The sequence below is a fragment of the Ptychodera flava genome, chromosome 2, assembly GCF_041260155.1.
Source record: "Ptychodera flava strain L36383 chromosome 2, AS_Pfla_20210202, whole genome shotgun sequence".
In the NCBI taxonomy this organism is placed as follows: Eukaryota; Metazoa; Hemichordata; class Enteropneusta; family Ptychoderidae; genus Ptychodera; species Ptychodera flava.
In genome coordinates this window covers 47,613,797-47,633,754 of record NC_091929.1, presented here as the reverse complement: position 1 = coordinate 47,633,754, position 19,958 = coordinate 47,613,797, and the positions used below count along the sequence as shown (strand labels likewise).

Genomic DNA, 19,958 nt, shown 5'->3' with positions numbered 1-19,958 from the left:
TAGTGCGGTCGTTCTTTGTCGGACAGTACATGTTTTTTCTTTCCAAAAATTGTATGTGTATAGAAAACGCCTCCGTCGGCGGAGAGGAAAAAGTCATGACCGTTGTATATCGCTTTTGGCTGTCTAACGGGTCCACGATTAGTATAATATTCATAACCATAACCAAGACCCTTATTTTGACCTTTTCGATAACGAAAGTCGGACTTCGTTGGGCTTATATTTCCAAATTCTGTACAGAGAAGTTCATATTGGACGAGATTGTACGGATTGTCGCCCGCTTTGAAGGTGGGGGTATCGTCTGGAAGTGCAACGCCCATTTCATGAAGGATACGACGTATTGTAAAATATACATGGAAACGGCAGAATGATCGTATTTGGGGCGGAAATTTCCCTTCGGAACCAAAGAGATGGACGAATGATATACCACAACCAGTAGTGCTACACCATACAGCGAAATTCAGTTGCTGGTCCCAGTATTTCATGTTTGGTCCGCCCAGCCAGACATTACTTTCTTTCGCTGATCGATGAGTGATTACGTTATCTTTAAATATATCCCGTGGATGAAAAGTAAATTTTTCTGTCGGCGTTACATATATTTCTAAGTCCATGAGAATAGGTTTTATTCCTCCATTCGGTTTGGAAGGAATATCAGCATGCTGTACTGTCGGTACGCTCGTCTTATTCAATTGAAAAGCAACTGGGAATAAGTCTGTACTCATGATTCGTGTTTCTATATACAGATAGATTTTTAATGGAGGAGAATTTTCCATACTTCGGAATCGTACTAACATTCCAGACCATGTTAATATTATATTTCGGATTCAGGTTTAAACGAATTTTTTATTTTTTACTAAGAATAGATAACATACTGCAAACAATGGAGAATTTAATAAAGTCATCGGCAGCGGCAAATACGACAGCGCATTCCGAAGGGCCAACCGCAGCGTCGGACGCTCGATCCATAATAGAGACGAAACGTGAAAAAATACTCTGTGTCATCGCAAGTGGTCAAAGTAAGTTATTTTTTGGTAAGGAGATTACAGTTGTTGACGTAGAAAAATGGAAAGATGAAACGGTGGATAAAGCCTTCAAAATGTACGAAGCGAAATACAGTTCTCTTATAAGTGATACCATCACTCAAAGTTTCATAGATCTAGGAGCCCGTGCAATAAGTCAGGTAGTTCCAATCGATGATCGAGATAACTATGCCACTGATCTTAAAAAGGATTTTATTCTAAACAGTGAAATAAAACGATTATCAGGACGGATAGCCTACACATGGGGGCCCCTGATTGCTCTAATTTCCACCGGTTTAATTACGGGTAAACATTTAAATTTTAAAAAAATCGGGTTTAATATAGTACCTGAAATAAATGGATTCAACTTCGCAAACGGTTCCTACTCAGCAAACGACTCCGTCAGAAGCTCCGCCGACGGGGCCCACACCGCAAACGGAAACGACGACCTTCCCTACGCCACAGCGCAACATAGAGAAAGTGACGTTACCGCCGAAGCATCCAGGGAGGGTTGCTGCAGGGAAGAAATTAGCGGAATGGAACAGGAAAAACAAGGAGAAGAAACGCCAAGCGAGGGAGGAGGGGAGCGATGCGGTAGCGACTGAAGCAAACTGTATAGACCTATCGCCTACAATGAAAGAACAGTGTGATAATAAATGGTATAATAAATGTTATCTTGTTTTAGGAATTGTGGGAGTTTCATTGACTGCATTAGGGCTATATTGGGGGCGTGCTCGACATAATTGTCCCGTTCGGAAAGATGAACCGCTTCAGAAAGCGAAAAAAACAGAGCCCGTAGCGGCTCCTTCCGGAACAGTTCCGAGGGGAGGGGAGGGGGAGGGGAACCCCAGCTCCTCTACATTGTATGAGATGGATTAACTCCCCCATATTTTATTTTTATTTTTCTATTTTATATACTAGTCAGCAATCATGGATACTAAAACAGTTGTAAACACAATGTACGATGGTATTGTAATCGCAGGACTTGCGATGGGATATCTAATGATCTCCAGCAAATTTCTGAAAATAGAGGTTGGCGATCCAAGTCGACCAAATTTAATTCGATTGGCAAAATTAGGCGGTGCGACTGCTGCCGCAGTTGCGACAAAAGATCTCCTTGAACAGAAAAATATTATTCCTGCAGAACCTTATACTTTGTAATGAGCACCTTCGGAATATTATTCATCAAAAAATTATACTTAGTAATATATACAACGTACAACGATGATCATTTGGATTGTAAGCAAAACAGGTGAACCGGTTACTGTTAATTTTTACCCTTGCATTGACATATCACAGTTTACGAAGATAAGACTGCTAGAGTGCGGACTATATAATTCATGGCATAACGTGACGAGGGCGAATAATGTACTAAAATATCAGGAAGGGGGCGACCCAAAAAATAAGACGACAAAATCAATACGTCCGGGTAACTACAATATCGATACGTTAAACAAAGCAATCGGGTTGAAAGAGAAAATTAATTTTGAAAAAAATCTACCGACAGGCCATGTTTATCTAACTTTGGCTGAAGATGTTAAAGTCTATTTCAATGCCACAGGTAGCTTCGCCAACGTCGTCGGTTTTTCAGATAAACCTGAGGACAACCCAGTTATAAAAAGTACTATTAGTCCAGGTCGAGCAGATTTCTTAACAGTCACTAAATATATAGTTCATTCAGATGTCGTTGATGTTACTGGAAATTATGTTTCATTTGGCTCTGGTGAATACATACAGGGAAAATTATCGGACTGTTTACAAATACTTCCCGTTCGGGATACAAAAGAAATAAGTGAAAAGGTTACTTACGATTTTAAAAACGGAGCAATTTCTATGCCATTGAGAAAAGGGGGAGATTGGATGAATTCAATTCGTATCTGGATAACGGATCAGGATGGAAACATGATCGATTTCAATAACTGGCCAACTAGCTTTTGTATTGAATTATTGTAGTTCCGAAGCGGGCCCCTACCGGTGTAACATAAACCATCCCACGACCAATCCTCCAGCAATATAAATCATTTCATATTTCTTTTGCTCAGGACTGGGCTGATAATAATCTGAGAATTGAACTGGCCCTTCGGAACGGCTTTGCACCGCTTCTGCTTCTTCTAGGATTTCTGCATCTGTATCTCTTAATTCTGCCGCAGCATGTGCATCCTTTGCCTGATTTTCTCTTTCCCAGTCAGCCTGTAGTAATCTTTTTTCTGACCAGACGTTGCGATCATGTTCAAATTTTTCTAATGCTTTATCATGTCGGACCTTTTCTTCAATAAGAGCCTCACCATTACCGGAAAGCTTTTGTCCGATAATATTTCCTCCTGTAAATGCCGTTGCATTTAATACAGCACCGAGAACTGTCATTCCTATAGCTGAAGCCATGATTGTGTATATTACAAGGTATAATTTAATTTCACTGTATATAGCATAATTATGTCTGATCCAAGTGGCTTCGGTCTAGGTACAATTCGTATGCAAAATCTTGAGCTTGAAGATCTGAGTGATGTTAAAGTTAACAATAATACTAAGATGGCTGCTAATCATAATAAGGATTACGTCCTTCGTTACAAGGACCGCGAAAAATATTTCGTTTTAGCCAATGCCGCGGTGCCACCCTCCCACGAGCATGCTGTAGAATTTTCTAAACTTACAGACATTGATGAAACCGTAATTGACGCTACAAAGGCTTCAAACGATCCAACTCCTTTTGCTCTGACGTGGGATTCGGTTAGTCAGAAATTCAGACCTTATAACGTACCACGTAACATCTTAGATATATTGGGTAGTGAAATTGCGGGTGGAGTTACTGAACTGCCAGGAACTCCAAATGTTATTTATTTCGATAGCAATGTTAACAAGTACAAGTTGTTAGATTTTCGTAGTTGGCTTACTCCTACGAATCCATACATTGCACTTCTTGGTATACCGATTCACCTTAAAATTAGTCCTCTTAATACAATAATGAAGGCAGATAATACACTAAGAAGGTGGATAAACGAGGGGGAGAATTATTGCTCGTATACAGCTAGCGGGGTTCCAGTTAAATTATTTTGGGACACAACTTTAAAGAAACTGGGTCTTAAAAGTGTCGGTGATGAGGCAGCTGTTCTCACTTTACAGACTGTAAATCAACAGATGACTGATAAAATGAAAATAATCGAGCATGGTACAGTTCTCATTAGATGTGTAAAGTTAGCTACTGGAGATGAATTTGACGATTTGGTTGGATATTATGGTATGAAAACAGATAACAGAACAACTTGTGATATTATTATAAGTGTCGATAAAGACCGGGGAATGAGTATTAAATGTTTTGTTGGTGGGAATAGAGTAGAGAACGACTTAGGAACTATATTTGTACATAAAAATAAAGGAGTGAACACTTTAGATATCAGTACCATTCATCTGAAACGTCTCATATTATTTGAAGTAATGGTCTTCCGACATATTTTAAGTTCGGAGGAAATTACTAAAATTTTATCTATCGGGTGAACAAGTTCGTACCGTAGGAACTAGAGTCATTCAGAAAAAAATTCCACAGAAACCTATCGGAACGATTTTCTGAAAACTGTAGAATGACAGACATTGAACATGACATCACAAGTTGCTAAGCAACTGGAAGGGTATTGCGAAAGTGGTATTGCGAAATTCCCTGCTGGAAACGTCCCGATAGGGGTATTGCGCAACAGTGTTCCGGTAGGGTATGTAGCTGCACATAAATTACATGTACACTGTAGAGGCCAACCACTGACCGTACAAGTAGTACAAGGTCCAGTAACTTCTGTTGATCACGCCAGTGTTAAAAAATTGTTCCAATAACTATATCACGCACTCCTAATTCACTCATTCAGGGCTTCTGGTCTCCAATCCATCTGTAGAGCTTGAAAGTGCCAGTCTGTGTTGAAGAGTCTCCGTCCTGAAATGTGACTATTTCTTTCTATACAGATGTTGAAATACCAGGAAAAAACTGACGTCAGTTTCCGGTAGCTATTACAATGAGTAATCTGTCAATGAGTGACGTCAGTGCCGGCTGTCCACGTACGTGAGGTCACCCTCAATTCATGTAGGGTGACCTACCAGCAGCTTTCATGTCTCACTGGATTATTTTTAGATAACCATCTGTTAGCTATATCAATGACAAACCCCGTTCCGTCTCCGGGGGTTACCGCATATTGGAGCAGTTCTGGGGAATTATTTTTAGTATATATTGATGTTAGGTGCAGTCATAGCTAGCGCTGACTCAGGAACTCCCTCTTTACGCGCATGTGCGTAAGAGGGAGTTCCCTGTGTTAAAAAACAAGATGTTTTGTAGGAAAAACAAGATGTTTTGTAGAAAAAACAAGATTCGTCCCAAAGACCAAATATTCCTTACTACTACAGGTTCATCAGTAGTAGTACGCTTCACAAAACAATACGATATCTGTTATATCACTATATGTAGCAAGTTTCATCAACTTCGCACAGTACTCTCAGAGTTTAATCACTAATTACAAAACTTTATTTAATATGCAAATGAGCTATTAATTAACTTGACACTGCTCAATGCTTCATGGGACAATTAGATATCCATCAGATCAACATTTGTAGCACGTTTCATTTAATTTAATGCTGTAATTTTAGAGTAATATCACTAATTACAAAGTTCATTAAAACTGCAAATGAGCCTTTAATTAACTTGACACTGTTCAATGTTTCATAGCACAATTAAATAGTTATCAAATCAATATCTGTAGCTCGTTTCACCAAATTTGGTGCCGTAATTTCAGAGTTATATACCTAATTACAAAGTTTATTAAATATGCAAATGAACCCTTAATTAACTTCACACTACTAGATGCTTTACAACTCAGTTAGATATCAGTCGGATCACTTTATGCAGCAGTTTTCATCACATTTGATGCAGTTATTTCGGAGTTATATGACTAATTATAAGACTTCATGAAATATGCAAATGAGCTAATCATTAACTTGACACTGCTCAATGCTTCTCAGTACAATTGGATATTTATCAGATCAACATCTGTAGCAAGTTTCATCAAATGTAATGCTGTAATTTTCGAGTAATATCACTAATTACAAAGTTCATTAAATATGCAAATGAACCCTTAATTAACTTTACACCAATGAATGCTTTAGACCATAGTTAAATATCAGTCGGATAAGTATCTGCAGCAGATTTCATCACATTTGGCGCAGTTATATCAGAGTTATATGACTAATTACAAAACTTCATAAAATATGCAAATGAGCTATTTGTTAACTTGACACTGCCAAATGCTTCTCAGTACAATTAGATATTTATCAGAACAACATCTGTACCAAATTTCACTGACTTGGATGCCGTAATTTTAGAGTTATATACCTAATTACAAAGTTCATTAAATATGCAAATGAACCCTTAATTAACTTTACACCAATGAATGCTTTACACCACAGTTAAATATCAGTCGGATAAGTATCTGCAGCAGATTTCATCACATTTGGCGCAGTTATATCAGAGTTATATGACTAATTACAAAACTTCATAAAATGAGCTATTTATTAACTTCACACTGACCAATGACTCTAAGTATAATTAGATATATATCAGATCAATATTTGTTGCAAGCATCATCAAGTTTGGTGCAGGAATTTCAGAGTTATCTCACTAATAACAAAAGTTCATTAAATATGCAAATGAGAAGATAATTGACATGACACTCACAGTATCATGATAATGTTCTTAGATTGTCATCTGTGAAAAGTTTCGTGAAATTTTGTGCAGTATTTTTTGATATATGTCTGCACTATCATTACCGTCTCCATGGGGAAACCACTGTACGGAAAAAACCGATATTGCATAACTTCATTAATATGCAAGCACACTAACCAAAATCTAATCAGTTCTTGCAAGTAGCATATGGTACCTGTGGACCAAATCTGACTTGAATCCGTTCAGGCGTTTTTGAGTTATCGTGTAAACAGACAGACAGTAGTTTAACCTTTTTCGTTTACGTAGTCTCCAGTCCCGGTGGTTCAACATGTCCTCTGTTATATTGTATTGTCACTATTGCGCCTAGAGCTCTGTTAAGAGATTAGGCGCACTACAAATGTACTTCATTATTATTATTATTACAGACACACACACACACACACACACACACACACCAACATACACACACACGGACGGACAGACAGACATCGCTATGACAATAGCCCACGTGTTTACACACGTGAGGTAAAAACTACACAATTAATAAAACCTGCGAATATACACGATGTAGATTTTGACAATGTGCGAACATTCCTGGAAAGACGGAGTTATTCAGGTACTATTATAGACCATTGTAATGCTGACACATGAATAACGATTATAACACCAAACTCTTATTGGGAACCGCGATCTTATCAACATCTTTAGATAATCGGTTAAGTGGTATAATACCTTGATCCTCAACTCCGTGAACGTCTGTTTTGTCGTCGAATATGTCTCTTTTGATGCTCGTTCTTCATAACATTTTTACAAGATCTGTTACACTACGTCTATGCAGTATACTGAAGTCAGTTTAATCGGTAACTTTTGACCATTGCGTAAAAACTCTCTTTTCGTTTACTTTTACAGAATGTCACTTTAATTGTCGGTAGGCATTTTCGCGCCGAAATTTCTTCTCGATTCAAGCTTGTAGTCTACCACAAAGTCAATTTGAAATTCAATTAACGAAGAGTAGCATCACGACAGACTTCACACTAATTAGGATATTTAATTCATCAGGAGTGCACAGACATATCAACAATATTTATTCAACGTGTTTCATCGGGAATATTGTCACTAATTTGTGTGATAAGCTATCTAGTTATTTTGAGTCTCATATTCGGAGGTGAAAGTAGAAGTCCACTTTATGATTTAAGTTCAAAGAGCGAAATATGCAATGAAATAAACGACAACAACATATTGTTATACCCTAAGCTGCCATAATTCTTGCGTCGTACAATTCGAAATATCACGCCGTTTGTCATCTTTCAAATGTGATACGAGCACGCAAATATGACACCTGTTCTGTGGAATCTGCTTTCACAGAAGCGCCATGAACGGTGAAATTCAACGCTTTACTGTTACTTTGACAACACTCATCCACTGAAAATGGCAACACTCATCCACTAAAATGAGCATGCTTTGGTGTCATTGTTTATCCTTGTGTTAGGCGTTTCTTTAAAAAGTGAATTGTGATCAAAGCTCGGCTGGGAGATCAAAATGATGTGAGTCGCATTTCATCAAAACTCGGCCAATGTTATCAAGATGTAAGATAAGCTGTTCAAATTCGCGCTAAGAGCCCAACAATAAGATGTAATTAAATTTGGAGAATATCAGCGATCTAATCAGATATGCGTTTGCTAATCGAAGGCGACTGAACACAAAGGGTGGTGCTATTGATGAGGATGATGGTGGTGGTGATAATTATGATGAGGAGGGGGAGAGGAGGAAGTTATGATGGCCACAAATCAGAAGAGGAATATCATCATCATCATCATCATCATCATCATCATCATCATCATCATCATCATCATCACCATCACCATCACCATCATCATCATCACCATCATCACCATCATCATCATCATCATCATCATCATCATCATCATCATCATCATCATCATCACTGCTACCATCACAATTACAGGACATAGTTCACTTACCACTTGATAACAGCTATCGAGTACTTCTATGGGCCATCTGATATCGTTATATGATACTGTGTGCTTGTAATACAAGTCTGCAAAAATATAGATTTATAAGATAAATAAATGATGTCAAATTAATATGACCTTGCGATTCAGAATCATCAGCTTAAAAGAGTTAGCTACAAACGACTCTAAGATTCATGAACAAGTTAAAAATAGTGTTTATTTTGTGTTGTTTATTTTTAGCTTAATGTTGCTCGATCGATTCACGCGAACACAACGTTTGTTTATGTCGGTAACAATCGGGGTAGATCATCATATTTGGACCCATATTGGGTCGATTTGATGTGAGATTTGGGATAGATAAGGGTTTCTTAATTCGAGTTCTATGAAACCTTGAAAACAAGGTGCTTTAATGTTATTACATGTAGAAAATTCCCAGTGCACGGAATTGACTGTTTCACACAAAGTTGCCTAGACACACAGGTATAAAGCCACACAGCTCGATAGTTGACTGCCAAAAGATTTTAACATCAAGAGGTCGGCACCAGTACGCTGCAACATGACGCACTCTTGTATCACAGTGATTTTAAACGTGTACACGGAAAGATTTACCAGTACCTTCCTTCCCCCTCCAGTGAACAAGCACCCCCTCCCGCCGTGATGGCGAAAAGTATCGCACGGAAGGAATTTTAAAGAAAGCGTTAGGACTAACTGGGCTTTGCTAATTACGGCTTGGGGTGTTAATTGACATGTACGAACTAACAGCTTTTAAACATCGGACATGTATACACCTACGTCACCTTTGTGTCACACATTCTCAGGAATGCAATTGTCGATCTGCACGAGTGTGGGAGATGTGCTGTGCAGTCTCAGAAGCATGTTCTTTTGGTGAGATTTCAGGTTCCTTTATGATGAGTTTATTCAGCATTGCAATTTTCGGAGGAAATTGTTGAATTGTTACCATTCTATGCATTAAGAGCACATTTCCCATCCCGATACGGATAGTCAGTTATAGCGATGCTTGTCGCACTCAGCTACGAGTCGAGTCGAGTCCCTATCCCAGCAGCGTTACGCAACGAATCTGGCGAAGGCAAATATGAACACCGTCTCGATTTTTAAAAAGTATTCTAGGAGACAATGGACCTGGATTCTTCTCTTCGGTTAAAGAATTTAAAAAGTTATTTCAAGGAAAGCAGGTGTTTACTTGTCCCAAGCAGTTAACGCAGACAATGCCATCGAAATCTGATGAGTTGATCGGAGATTTTTTCGGTCTTGGTGTGGGCTCTCGTCTCGATGACGCTGGACTTGTAGTTGTTAAAGTCCAATATCTTTCTCTGTGTTCAGATGTTTCTGTTTATCTGAGCTGATTTTATGAAAATGGCTTATGAGTGCAAACATATCGCGTAATTTATGAATTGTTTTGTTAAAATGAAATTTTAAGGTGATCACTTACGAGGTGAATCAATGTATTTCTTTTCCGGATAAGGAAACGTGTTGAACTTAAAGGGACAAAGTCGGCCATTTTCATGAATTTTGTTTGATGTGAGATACTACTTATAGTGTTTCATATGTTGAAAGATATCGTGAAGATGAATTAATGGTCATTGACTGGAAAAGAGTCAACAGGGTGAACTAATCATTGAGGAAAGCACGGAGAGGTACAATCTGATGCTACATACATACATACATACATACATACATACATACATACATACATACATACATACATATGCACGCGTATGACATTCTTTAATACTGCACTTCTAGTTGCATTTTGACATACCAGCGTGTCTCAGTGTCCATACATCTCCTATACAGTAGTTTATTCAGCACGTCAGTTCTTTGTTTAGTACACTATTTGATTTCAATGGCTATATATGAACTTTTATGCATCATGGGAAGTATTTAAGGTTGTCAAAATCACTTGTGAATAAATGTTTTAATACATGTAATTATATTATTGTTTAGTTGATCGTTACGGTGATTCATCAGTCTCGTGGGCGTATTGCTGGACTAAGGTACGTTTGCATTGGAGATGCTGGGTTTACACACAGACAACTTGACAATGAGTTGTCTGTGGTTTAATCCTGATATCGGAGAGTACGAGGGTCAGTTGATGAATGAATTGGTGGGCAATTACTGTCTTGCCATTGACATGTGAATACAATATCTTGAGAACGGACGGTACGAGTCTTGATGCAAAACACGACGAGAAAGTAAACAAGACGTCTTTACGGAGGATGGTTGTAAAACCAGTGTTCTGTCACAACAGTTTCAGAAAATTCTACTCATGAAAATACTAAAGGTCAGGCGCTTTACACACTCATGACACTGACAAATTAGAATTTGTCGTCCTTTCATGGAACTTATCAACTGCCCATTTTACGACATCTTTAACGATTTCCAAGGATTATCAATTTGTGAGAAGAGAGTCCTATTTGTGATTTTATCACAGCTGAGAACACTAAATACCCGGCGGGCTTGTTCAACAACATCGATAATTTGTTTAAGTTGAATGAAAGTTATTCTATGGTTAGACATTGATGGATTCCATGGAATGCAGACCACGACAAAGGAACGACAACAACAGTGACAAACCAAATAGAAAAGGAGCAAAGCATGTCATGTTGCTAAGTAAAGCAACATTTTCTGGTCGATAATTCGCGCCAAAGCACAGATTTCAGTTCAGCCAACGAGATGTCGTTGTTTCCGGTTCACGGAAGAAATTAGAAAAGTGCTGCTCAGCTATACAAAATACGGCAGTCGCGGAAAAGTGGTTCGTATTACTTCCACATGGATAGTTCATTTTAAACTATTTGTTTGAACGCCGACAGTCTAGGAGTAATCCTCATACAAAGTCTACTTAGGAACGTCCAGAAAACGAAATTAGAGAAAAGTAAAAATTGGCGATGCGTAGCATTTGGTTTGCAACTGTGCGGCGCTGCTTATGTTATTCCATAAAATTAAATTTCTGAAAAAGTCAAGAGTTTCGTCGGAGGCGTCAGAGGCTTCGGGGCAGAAAATTAAGTACGTGACGCACATGGACGTTTCAAATTAGTTTTACTTTGATACAAAGTCTACTTTTAAGTGATAGATACTGCTCTACAAAAGTGCTTTCATGCTGCTGTCATGGCAACATAAAGTCGGCGTGTCAATGATAAAACATTGCGGAAAACGTAATTGGATAATTGGCACGAATACCGTGATACTAACCTTATCCGTGACGCATTCTAGTTAGAACCTAATGAAATACCATACTTTTTAAGTTATTAAGTCGGAGACAGGATTATGAAAACTGAATAACGATTATTTTAATTTCATGACTTTGAAGTTAGAATCCTATTATTGAATTCTTGAACATTTAAGATCGATGTTTATCAATATGTACAATTTATTACAGATTCTACTCTCGTTTGACACATGTCGAAATAGTGTAAATCTGAGCTACCGATCGTAGTGTTCGGGTTAATAACACTCTACAACATCTAATCAGCTCTTTTTGCAAAGTTGTTTGTGAATAGGGCCAATATAGTCAAGTCCATCGTCTTTTTTGTCTTTGTTTGTTTTCACCACAGCGATTGACGGTTATTTTATGCCAACCACTAACAAATAGTGTTTATTTCTATGGCGTCATTAAGTTTATGTCTTCGAAACAACTTAATGCAGTGGACAATTGTGGATGTAGCTGAACAAGGTCAACGTGAGGAGGGATGAGAGTCCTCCTACTCGTTAACCTTTGACCCCAACCTTAACAAAACCAAAGTTTACGCCGCGTGTCATCCTTCCTATGCAAACGATGTTTATATTTGTTGAAAATAAGTAAATAGCAAAATATATTGTCGACAGAATGATAGTTGTGGATCTTTGAACTTCGTCAGAGAGCGCGGTAACCAAGGAATTTGTAAGTTAACAGTTAGGCGATGAGTTTGTTAAACCCCTGGAAACACTTCAGTGACGTATACCTAGCTTGAAGTCGATTACTCCCTATGAGACGTATTTTCTCACCTTTCCAGGAAGTTGTGCCAATATTTTAGTCAAAGTAATTTAAGTTTAAGAAGAAGGTCGTTTTGGCATTCAAATTATCAAATATTGCAAAGCTAACGGATTTATGGTTCGGTCCACTGAGAAACTGAAAATCTCTTTCATCCAAAATTCAACTTTCGCTACGTGACTTTTCAAACGTACTGAAGTTTCAGACAGCCTTGCACATGATGTGCTCAGTACTACGACATCATGACGTCATAGAACACAAAGAGGCTGCAGTAAGCATAGTGTGTATACCAAAGCGACTTCAAAGAGAGTGTGTCCAACCGTAGTCAATGACGAGTGTTTCGTTTCTCGAGGGACCAATCTGCCGTTACTAGATAAAACTTCTAACATCCTGTCGGGTGTTGTCGGATATGATTAATCTACTCGATCGAATCACTTTCGTCTTTTTCTCGATTCAACAATGGGACGTCTCTGTTGTAATGGGACGTCCAAGGGGTACCAAAAGGCCTGTTACTTCCAGTTTAAGCTAGATTATGCCACTCAAGTGTTTCCAGGGGTTTCACAAACCTGTGGCATTCCTGTAAACTTACAAAATTTCTTAGTTACCGCGCTATAGGGCGAAGTTCGAAAGGTCGCGAACTTTGTACAGACACACAAACACTTTTTGCACTTCAAATCTGCAGCGTGGCAACTCGTTCACTTACCGAGGTTTGATTCGTATTCGCCGATAAATCTCTTGGTCAGGTATCGTACTGTTAACGCTGAAACAGAAAAAAATTTCGTTGTCAGTAAACGAGTTCCAAATTGTGACACGTCACAGCCCTGCATCTAAACATTATGACACGTCACAGCCTTGCATCTAAACATTGTGACACGTCACAGCCCTGCATCTAAACATTGTGACACGTCACAGCCCTGCATCTAAACATTGTGACACGTCACAGCCTTGCATCTAAACATTGTGACACGTCACAGCCTTGCATCTAAACATTGTGACACGTCACAGCCTTGCATCTAAACATTGTGACACGTCACAGCCCTGCATCTAAACATTGTGACACGTCACAGCCCTGCATCTAAACATTGTGACACGTCACAGCCCTGCATCTAAACATTGTGACACGTCACAGCCCTGCATCTAAACATTGTGACACGTCACAGCCCTGCATCGGAGCATTGTGAATGAGGTCTGTTTGGACACGATTTCATAATTTCTCGAAAGTTTAACCCGTTTAATTATTTGGAGTGCAGTTCGACACACCCTCTGCTTCACAGTGAAACAGATCAAACTCTACACTTAAATTTACAACTGTACCCTTGACCCTTTCCATAAGGGACTGTATACGAACCTTGGACCAAATATACGACTGACCGAAACAAGCATGCCCAATCTAGGTTCTAACCTGTAACTTGCCACAAAATGAGAAGGGGTTGTCCACTTATCACAATACTAAAGTTGTCTAGATTTGACTAAGTTTATATTTGTGGGACGGAGAAACCAGTATCTTGCCTTATATATCTTGTCATTACGTATTTTCCCTATTTCTTTTAACTAGATGTCGTTTAGGATAAGATCTGAAAATTGCAAAGTATTGGTGTCATATAATTGAAGCTTTGAAACTTAAGTAAGTGACAGATACGATGTACACTTAGAAATTTCCACAATTTCATTAACGTTGGTTGATGGCGAGTACATGTTATCTCGCAGTTTTCTTAAAGAAAAATTAGGCTCTAACGATGACGTCAGTCATCGGTCAATGAGTCTCGCTAGCTGACCAATTGGAATCGTGGTTGATCAATGACATCAAGAATCGTCAAAAGCAGAATCTCAATCCGAAATCAACTTTGATGACATCTCTAAAATTGCCACGTTCGCATGACTTTCGATGTTCTTACAAACCATTAAACAGTGTTTGGTTGGACTTTTAAAGGTTGTGCTTTCGCATTGTCGTTTTTTTATACTTCTCAAAATTATGAAGTAAACTTGTTGGACACTGTGAAACCGATCGAGAATTAGAACACTGACAGGCTGAATGGATATCTGAACTTATATCTCTGCCAGAGTATACATGTTTACAATCTAATGACATTGGAGTTGTAATAACACCGATGAATGGTTGACATTGACATTAGCTTTGGTTATTGACAAAGTAGACAAACAGGGACGATAACGGAACGATGTTTTTTCAATATTTTTGTGACCTGACATTGCGGTTTTAAAAAGGTCAAGAAACTCTGCTGTCGGCCATTGTCGACGGGTCATTAGCATACAATCTACATGGCCATCTGGTCAAGTGGTTTTTCCTTTGAACTCAATTCACCAGTCAATACTAACAAGGGTGAACACAAGCACTACAACGAACAACGTAGTACAAGGCTTTGAAATTTTGCCTGGCGAACTGTACAAGACGATAAAGTCAACGATCTGAAATAAAAAAATGTCGAAAACTGTCAACAGATGTACATAGGCAGTCTCTTAAACGTTTGGATCGACTACAGCAGAAAACGGCTTGTATTTACGGCTTGTAGTCTTGTATAGTAAGGGTCAGAGCTGTTTTGTAAAGTGACGGCTGATTGGTCAGCTTTGTTGCAATTAACTAGTTTGATGGCATAGCGGATAGACCGCTTTGTGTGTTTTGTACTGAAATGTTTATTCTGTGTTGCATTCATGGCTGCGGTCAGTTGTCACTAGAAGTTGTCACTAGAAGTATCTCAGCAACCTTAAAGGGGCACTGTCAGTAACTTTACATATGTTGATTTTCAGAGTTCAAAAACATCCTCGTAAAACGCAGCTTGGTCCAATCAGAGAGGGACTGTGGTCCAATGTAATGTCGATACAATCTTTGCAAAAGAAATAAAAATCGCAAATTAAAGATGTGATTTAAAACTTGTTTCTGAAATCTATTCCTTCAGAGTGTGGGTTTCATCGTCACGTGACAACAAATGTACCTATCCTTCACAAGCTAATAAATATGTCATGGTCCTTAAATAATACTTCTGCACTTTTCTACTCAATGATGTTTGTTGTTGTTCATGAGAGAAGTTCAAGGACTTTAAACAAATATTTCACAGACTTAAATCCCTGTCAGGTCATTAGCTTTATTGACTACCAATTCGACATGTACTTTTACCGACGTAATTTGCATTTTAGTACTTCATTGTCGTCTTGTCAGAAACCATAGACACTCTACTGTCTGTGCAGAAACACACCAAAGTACAGCAAGTCTAGACACTAGTTGTCACCTTACATGGAAACGTTTCGCATTGCTCTTCCCTATGGAAACTAATCGACTCAGAATCAAGTAACATTATTTCGTCAGGTAGATCCTAATTTTAATCAAAACACTCACACAGCGAAAATAGTTGATGATAAGATTGACGTCGCCTAGTCGTCATCATCACACATGAACGACCATCGTAAACTAATTTAAAATTCGATATTCTCCGCATGAGGGAAGAATCCATATTTCATCTTTTTAAATATCAAAACCCCAAAGAGGCCATGACCACTGATTTCAAAATCTCACAGGCAACATAAAATACTTCAATAGAGAAGGACAATTTATTCGATCAGACGTGTTCACCAAGCGTGAAGAGCATGGATAAATGACTTCCAAACTTTACGACACGGCAATCTTCTACGCTTAAATGCTCGCTTTGTCCGGCAAGCATTTCGTATTTTGAAGGAGGCAGACACCACGGACATACGTGTTTACTGAATCGTTCTCACAAACAATTCTTTAGGAGTTCGAATTCATTACAGTTATATCTGGCCGACTTTTGCTCGTTTTCGATATGTCGTTCCAAGGCGAAAACTGAAAACTGGCTTAACTCGGACAAGTTCGCTCAAAGAAGCGAAAACTGGGCACATTTATGACGGTTAGTCGACAACATTCAGTCGTCTGCACCAATGAACAGACAGCGCGCCATATAGAAAGTGGCATTTGACTAAAATGCAGACGACATACGACAATTAGGTTAGAGTAAAAGGTCTGTTTACCTGCTTCAAGGCTATTCATCCACAGACAGTAGAGGGAAGACTGTCTGTGATTCATCTAAGTCTTGAAAAGCTCTGTAATTTGAAAGGGTGTGCAATAACAATCTGTCAAAGATATTTCATGTTGTCTTATATGGGTATAATTTGGACATTGTGATGCGTATACTGGTATAAAGTTAGATGCGGAGCGCCCAGTATATGTCTTGCACAGGACTTGAACGTGACTGAAGTGGAGCGATGAATGGTGACTTTAATGCCCTGATATGAAGAATCCTTTTTGACCGTAAAACTAATTTTCGTGCATGAATTTAATTATTCTTGCAACAACATGCCAGGACAGTTGTAACTGTATGCATCTTTTGATTTTATACTGAAGAGATTCCATTTCCCGCTAGAACTTTTACCAAGCTCAGGCGACAACTTGTGACGTTCGTCTGAAATCATATTAACGACAGACGAGGCAAATTTGAACAGTATAATTATGGCCGATACGCGACAATAACGCGATTTTCCATTGTCTTTTAAACGCACCGTCTTTGGAAAAGGTCACAGATCTGCTGTTACCAATTTATCAACTGAGACAATCAAACATCACATATGATAGTGGCATACAAAATCAATTTAATGAACAACAGACATCGGAAAAAAAATTCATGCCAAACCATGTACTGCGTTAACAAGTTTTTGAAAGTTTTATATGCTCACTGCAGCTGGTCCTGGTTTTGCCCCTACATGTATGCAAAGTAACAATTGCTTTAACTTTCTGTAATTTCCGTCGGCAAACTTGGTTCAGTTCAGTAAACAGTGACCCATTGCCGACACGGTTATGTAAATTTGCTTAGTTTCCCACAGTGTACTTGAACTCCGATAAGTATCGTTTGGACTTATTGTCTTCCCGATAAATGATGCACTTACCAGCAAGTCTAATTGGGTAAAGTTCTGTTCGAACGCCGACCCTAAACTACTCATCAACGATGTCAAACAAACTGACAATGTTTTCGAAGCTTGCTGTATAAACAATGCAGTTAGAGTCTGTGACACTTCTACCGTGAGATCGTCCACAATAACAAAGTCATCTGTCACTGGTAAAATCTGTGAGTCAAACTGATTTATCGCCAACTTGAGTACAAAAATTACAGAAAAGTGGTGTTAAACCTCGTCTCTTCGCAGTTGTTGATACCTAAATCTTGACAGCCAGAGACGCGTCGCACGGAGTCGACCTATTTTGGTCCTGTCTCGTCAGAGGTGTATCTTTGTTCGACTTCCAAAATGGAACTACACACTCAGACAAGCCTTAACTGGCATATGCTGCCATATCTATGATTCCCACTATAGTAATCTTCGTTATTATTAACACTGCATAACTTTGTTGAACTGTTTGATGTTGTGACAATAATGACATTCCATCGTCGACAGACAGACAGAACGTGACCCTCGACACAAAAATACAGATATGGTATCGACTCAGCGCCAAACAAACTTGTTGTCATCAGTTCAAGTTGATCGTCCACCACGATTTTTAACGTAATGCTGGTCTTATGTCAATATTTCACGTGGATTCCTCTCATTCTTGTAGACTGGAATAAACGTCTGACTAACCTGAACAGAATTCGGAATCTTAAAGTTCCGTTCATTATTAGTTTCTCAATAAGGACACATTTTGTAGAGTATAACAATGATAAAGAACATTACGCAAAGAATGCACACAAAATACTGGTAATTGGGCTTGTCGTGGCCTAAGGTGAATGATGGCAGGATGTAAAAGTTTTCCCTGAATGAGAAAACAAGCCTCTGGCCGGAATGATGTTGACAAGTCTTATTTCTGAATCATATTCATCGATAAGGTAGTATGTTTTGATCAGCAGTGATGAATTTCTCACAGACACTAACATGAAATTGCACATTCCTGAAAGAAGACTAAATAAACAACGATCGAGAGCAAAAATATGTCCTTAGAGTGAATGTCAATCGATAGCAAACAAGAACACTAATTGGACAAATTAGTCAAGCAAAGAATGTGGTAAAACTGCCAGTCTTTGCAAGAACCATAACAAAACACAATTTATATACTTCACGTAAATACCCACTTATTATAAGAAACCTAAAAACAAAACTTACAAAGACAGAGAGGTATTTTTTACAATTTTTTGTTGCTGTTTTCTTCAAACATAAACGGGACACACATAACTTTAAGTACGTACTTTGTATCACACTTGTCGGTTTGACCCAACAATGAGCAAGGAAAACTGGGACTCTGTCACTTTTTGCCCCCCTTTCCTCCCTCCCATTTTATGTCACAAAATATGAAGACTATACCTGATTTTCCGACGTTGGGACAGCCGAGGACAACAATCCTGGCTTCCATGCCCGTGTTCGACATCCTGCCGGTTCCACGGTGTATTGCAGTGTACCCCGGAGAATGCTTTGTCCGCAGAGGCAAGCACTATACCCGCTGAGCAAACTTGACTTCGAAGCCCAGGGCGAAAGCAATGTTGACCGTTTGCTTTGGTGAACTTATGCGTTAATCTGAAGCGTCCGATGAGATCTATCTGATGAGCTTGCTGTACTTTGCAGTAATATTGTCCGTGATAACATGTACAGAGCGATTCGCAACTTACAGAAACTTGCTGGATATATGTCTACTGGACCGAGACACCTGTTCATATGTACCCACTCTGGTCATTAAGTGTTCCGCAGCCTGTCTGAATGTGAATAGCGGGTCCGTAGTGTACTTTTCACACAGACGCGCCCACTTTAAAATAGGTGTGTGCATAGCTTCGATGCGGTGACTGGGTGTCTCAGATAAACAACTGCAAGCACTCAGTGTTCATGAAAAACACTAAAGAAATAATCGGAGGCACGATTAAAAGAGAAGTTCATATGATACAATATGGTAAAATCTGCGTCGCGCGCCAAATGTCTCTACTTTGGTGCTCGTCCCTCCACCACGACGCCACCACTCCCGGCAATGATGGCACAACTATGATGTAATGGGTTCTCCACGTAGTCTCGCGGTTTGATAAGACCCGACCACAGGTCAATTGCAAATCACCGTCTCTCAGCAAAAACCAACCTGGATGTTAAACATGCAGGTGATAGTCTTCACCTTGAAGAAATCTAGCTAGGTAGAGTCTGTCAGAAATGTTCTCTGCTTTTCAGAGCTTATCATGTAATAACTGTTGTACACTACATTGTATTACTTGAAATTGCGCTACTGGGTCCGATTATCGTCTTTCCTTTATTCTCGCTAATCTATTTTTATTATGTTTACAAAGTGCTCCTAACAAATTGAA

General features: G+C 38.9%; 1 protein-coding gene across 2 annotated transcripts in view; it reads right to left on the bottom strand.

Annotated features, from left to right (window-relative positions):
- LOC139122579 (ras-related and estrogen-regulated growth inhibitor-like) overlaps positions 1–19,390 on the bottom strand; it is a 40,709-nt gene extending 21,319 nt beyond the window's left edge. The window contains exons 1-4 of one of the 2 annotated variants that reach the window (XM_070688139.1): positions 18,982–19,390; positions 16,669–16,740; positions 13,373–13,429; positions 8,691–8,767 (exon numbers count right to left, since the gene is read on the bottom strand). In XM_070688139.1, coding sequence (XP_070544240.1) covers positions 8,691–8,767; positions 13,373–13,429; positions 16,669–16,723 — 189 coding nt within the window. In that variant the 5' untranslated portion in view covers positions 16,724–16,740; positions 18,982–19,390. The remainder of the gene's footprint in view (positions 1–8,690; positions 8,768–13,372; positions 13,430–16,668; positions 16,741–18,981) is intronic. The other variant, XM_070688132.1, reaches the window with a different exon arrangement.
- Between the last annotated feature and the right edge of the window lie 568 nt (positions 19,391–19,958).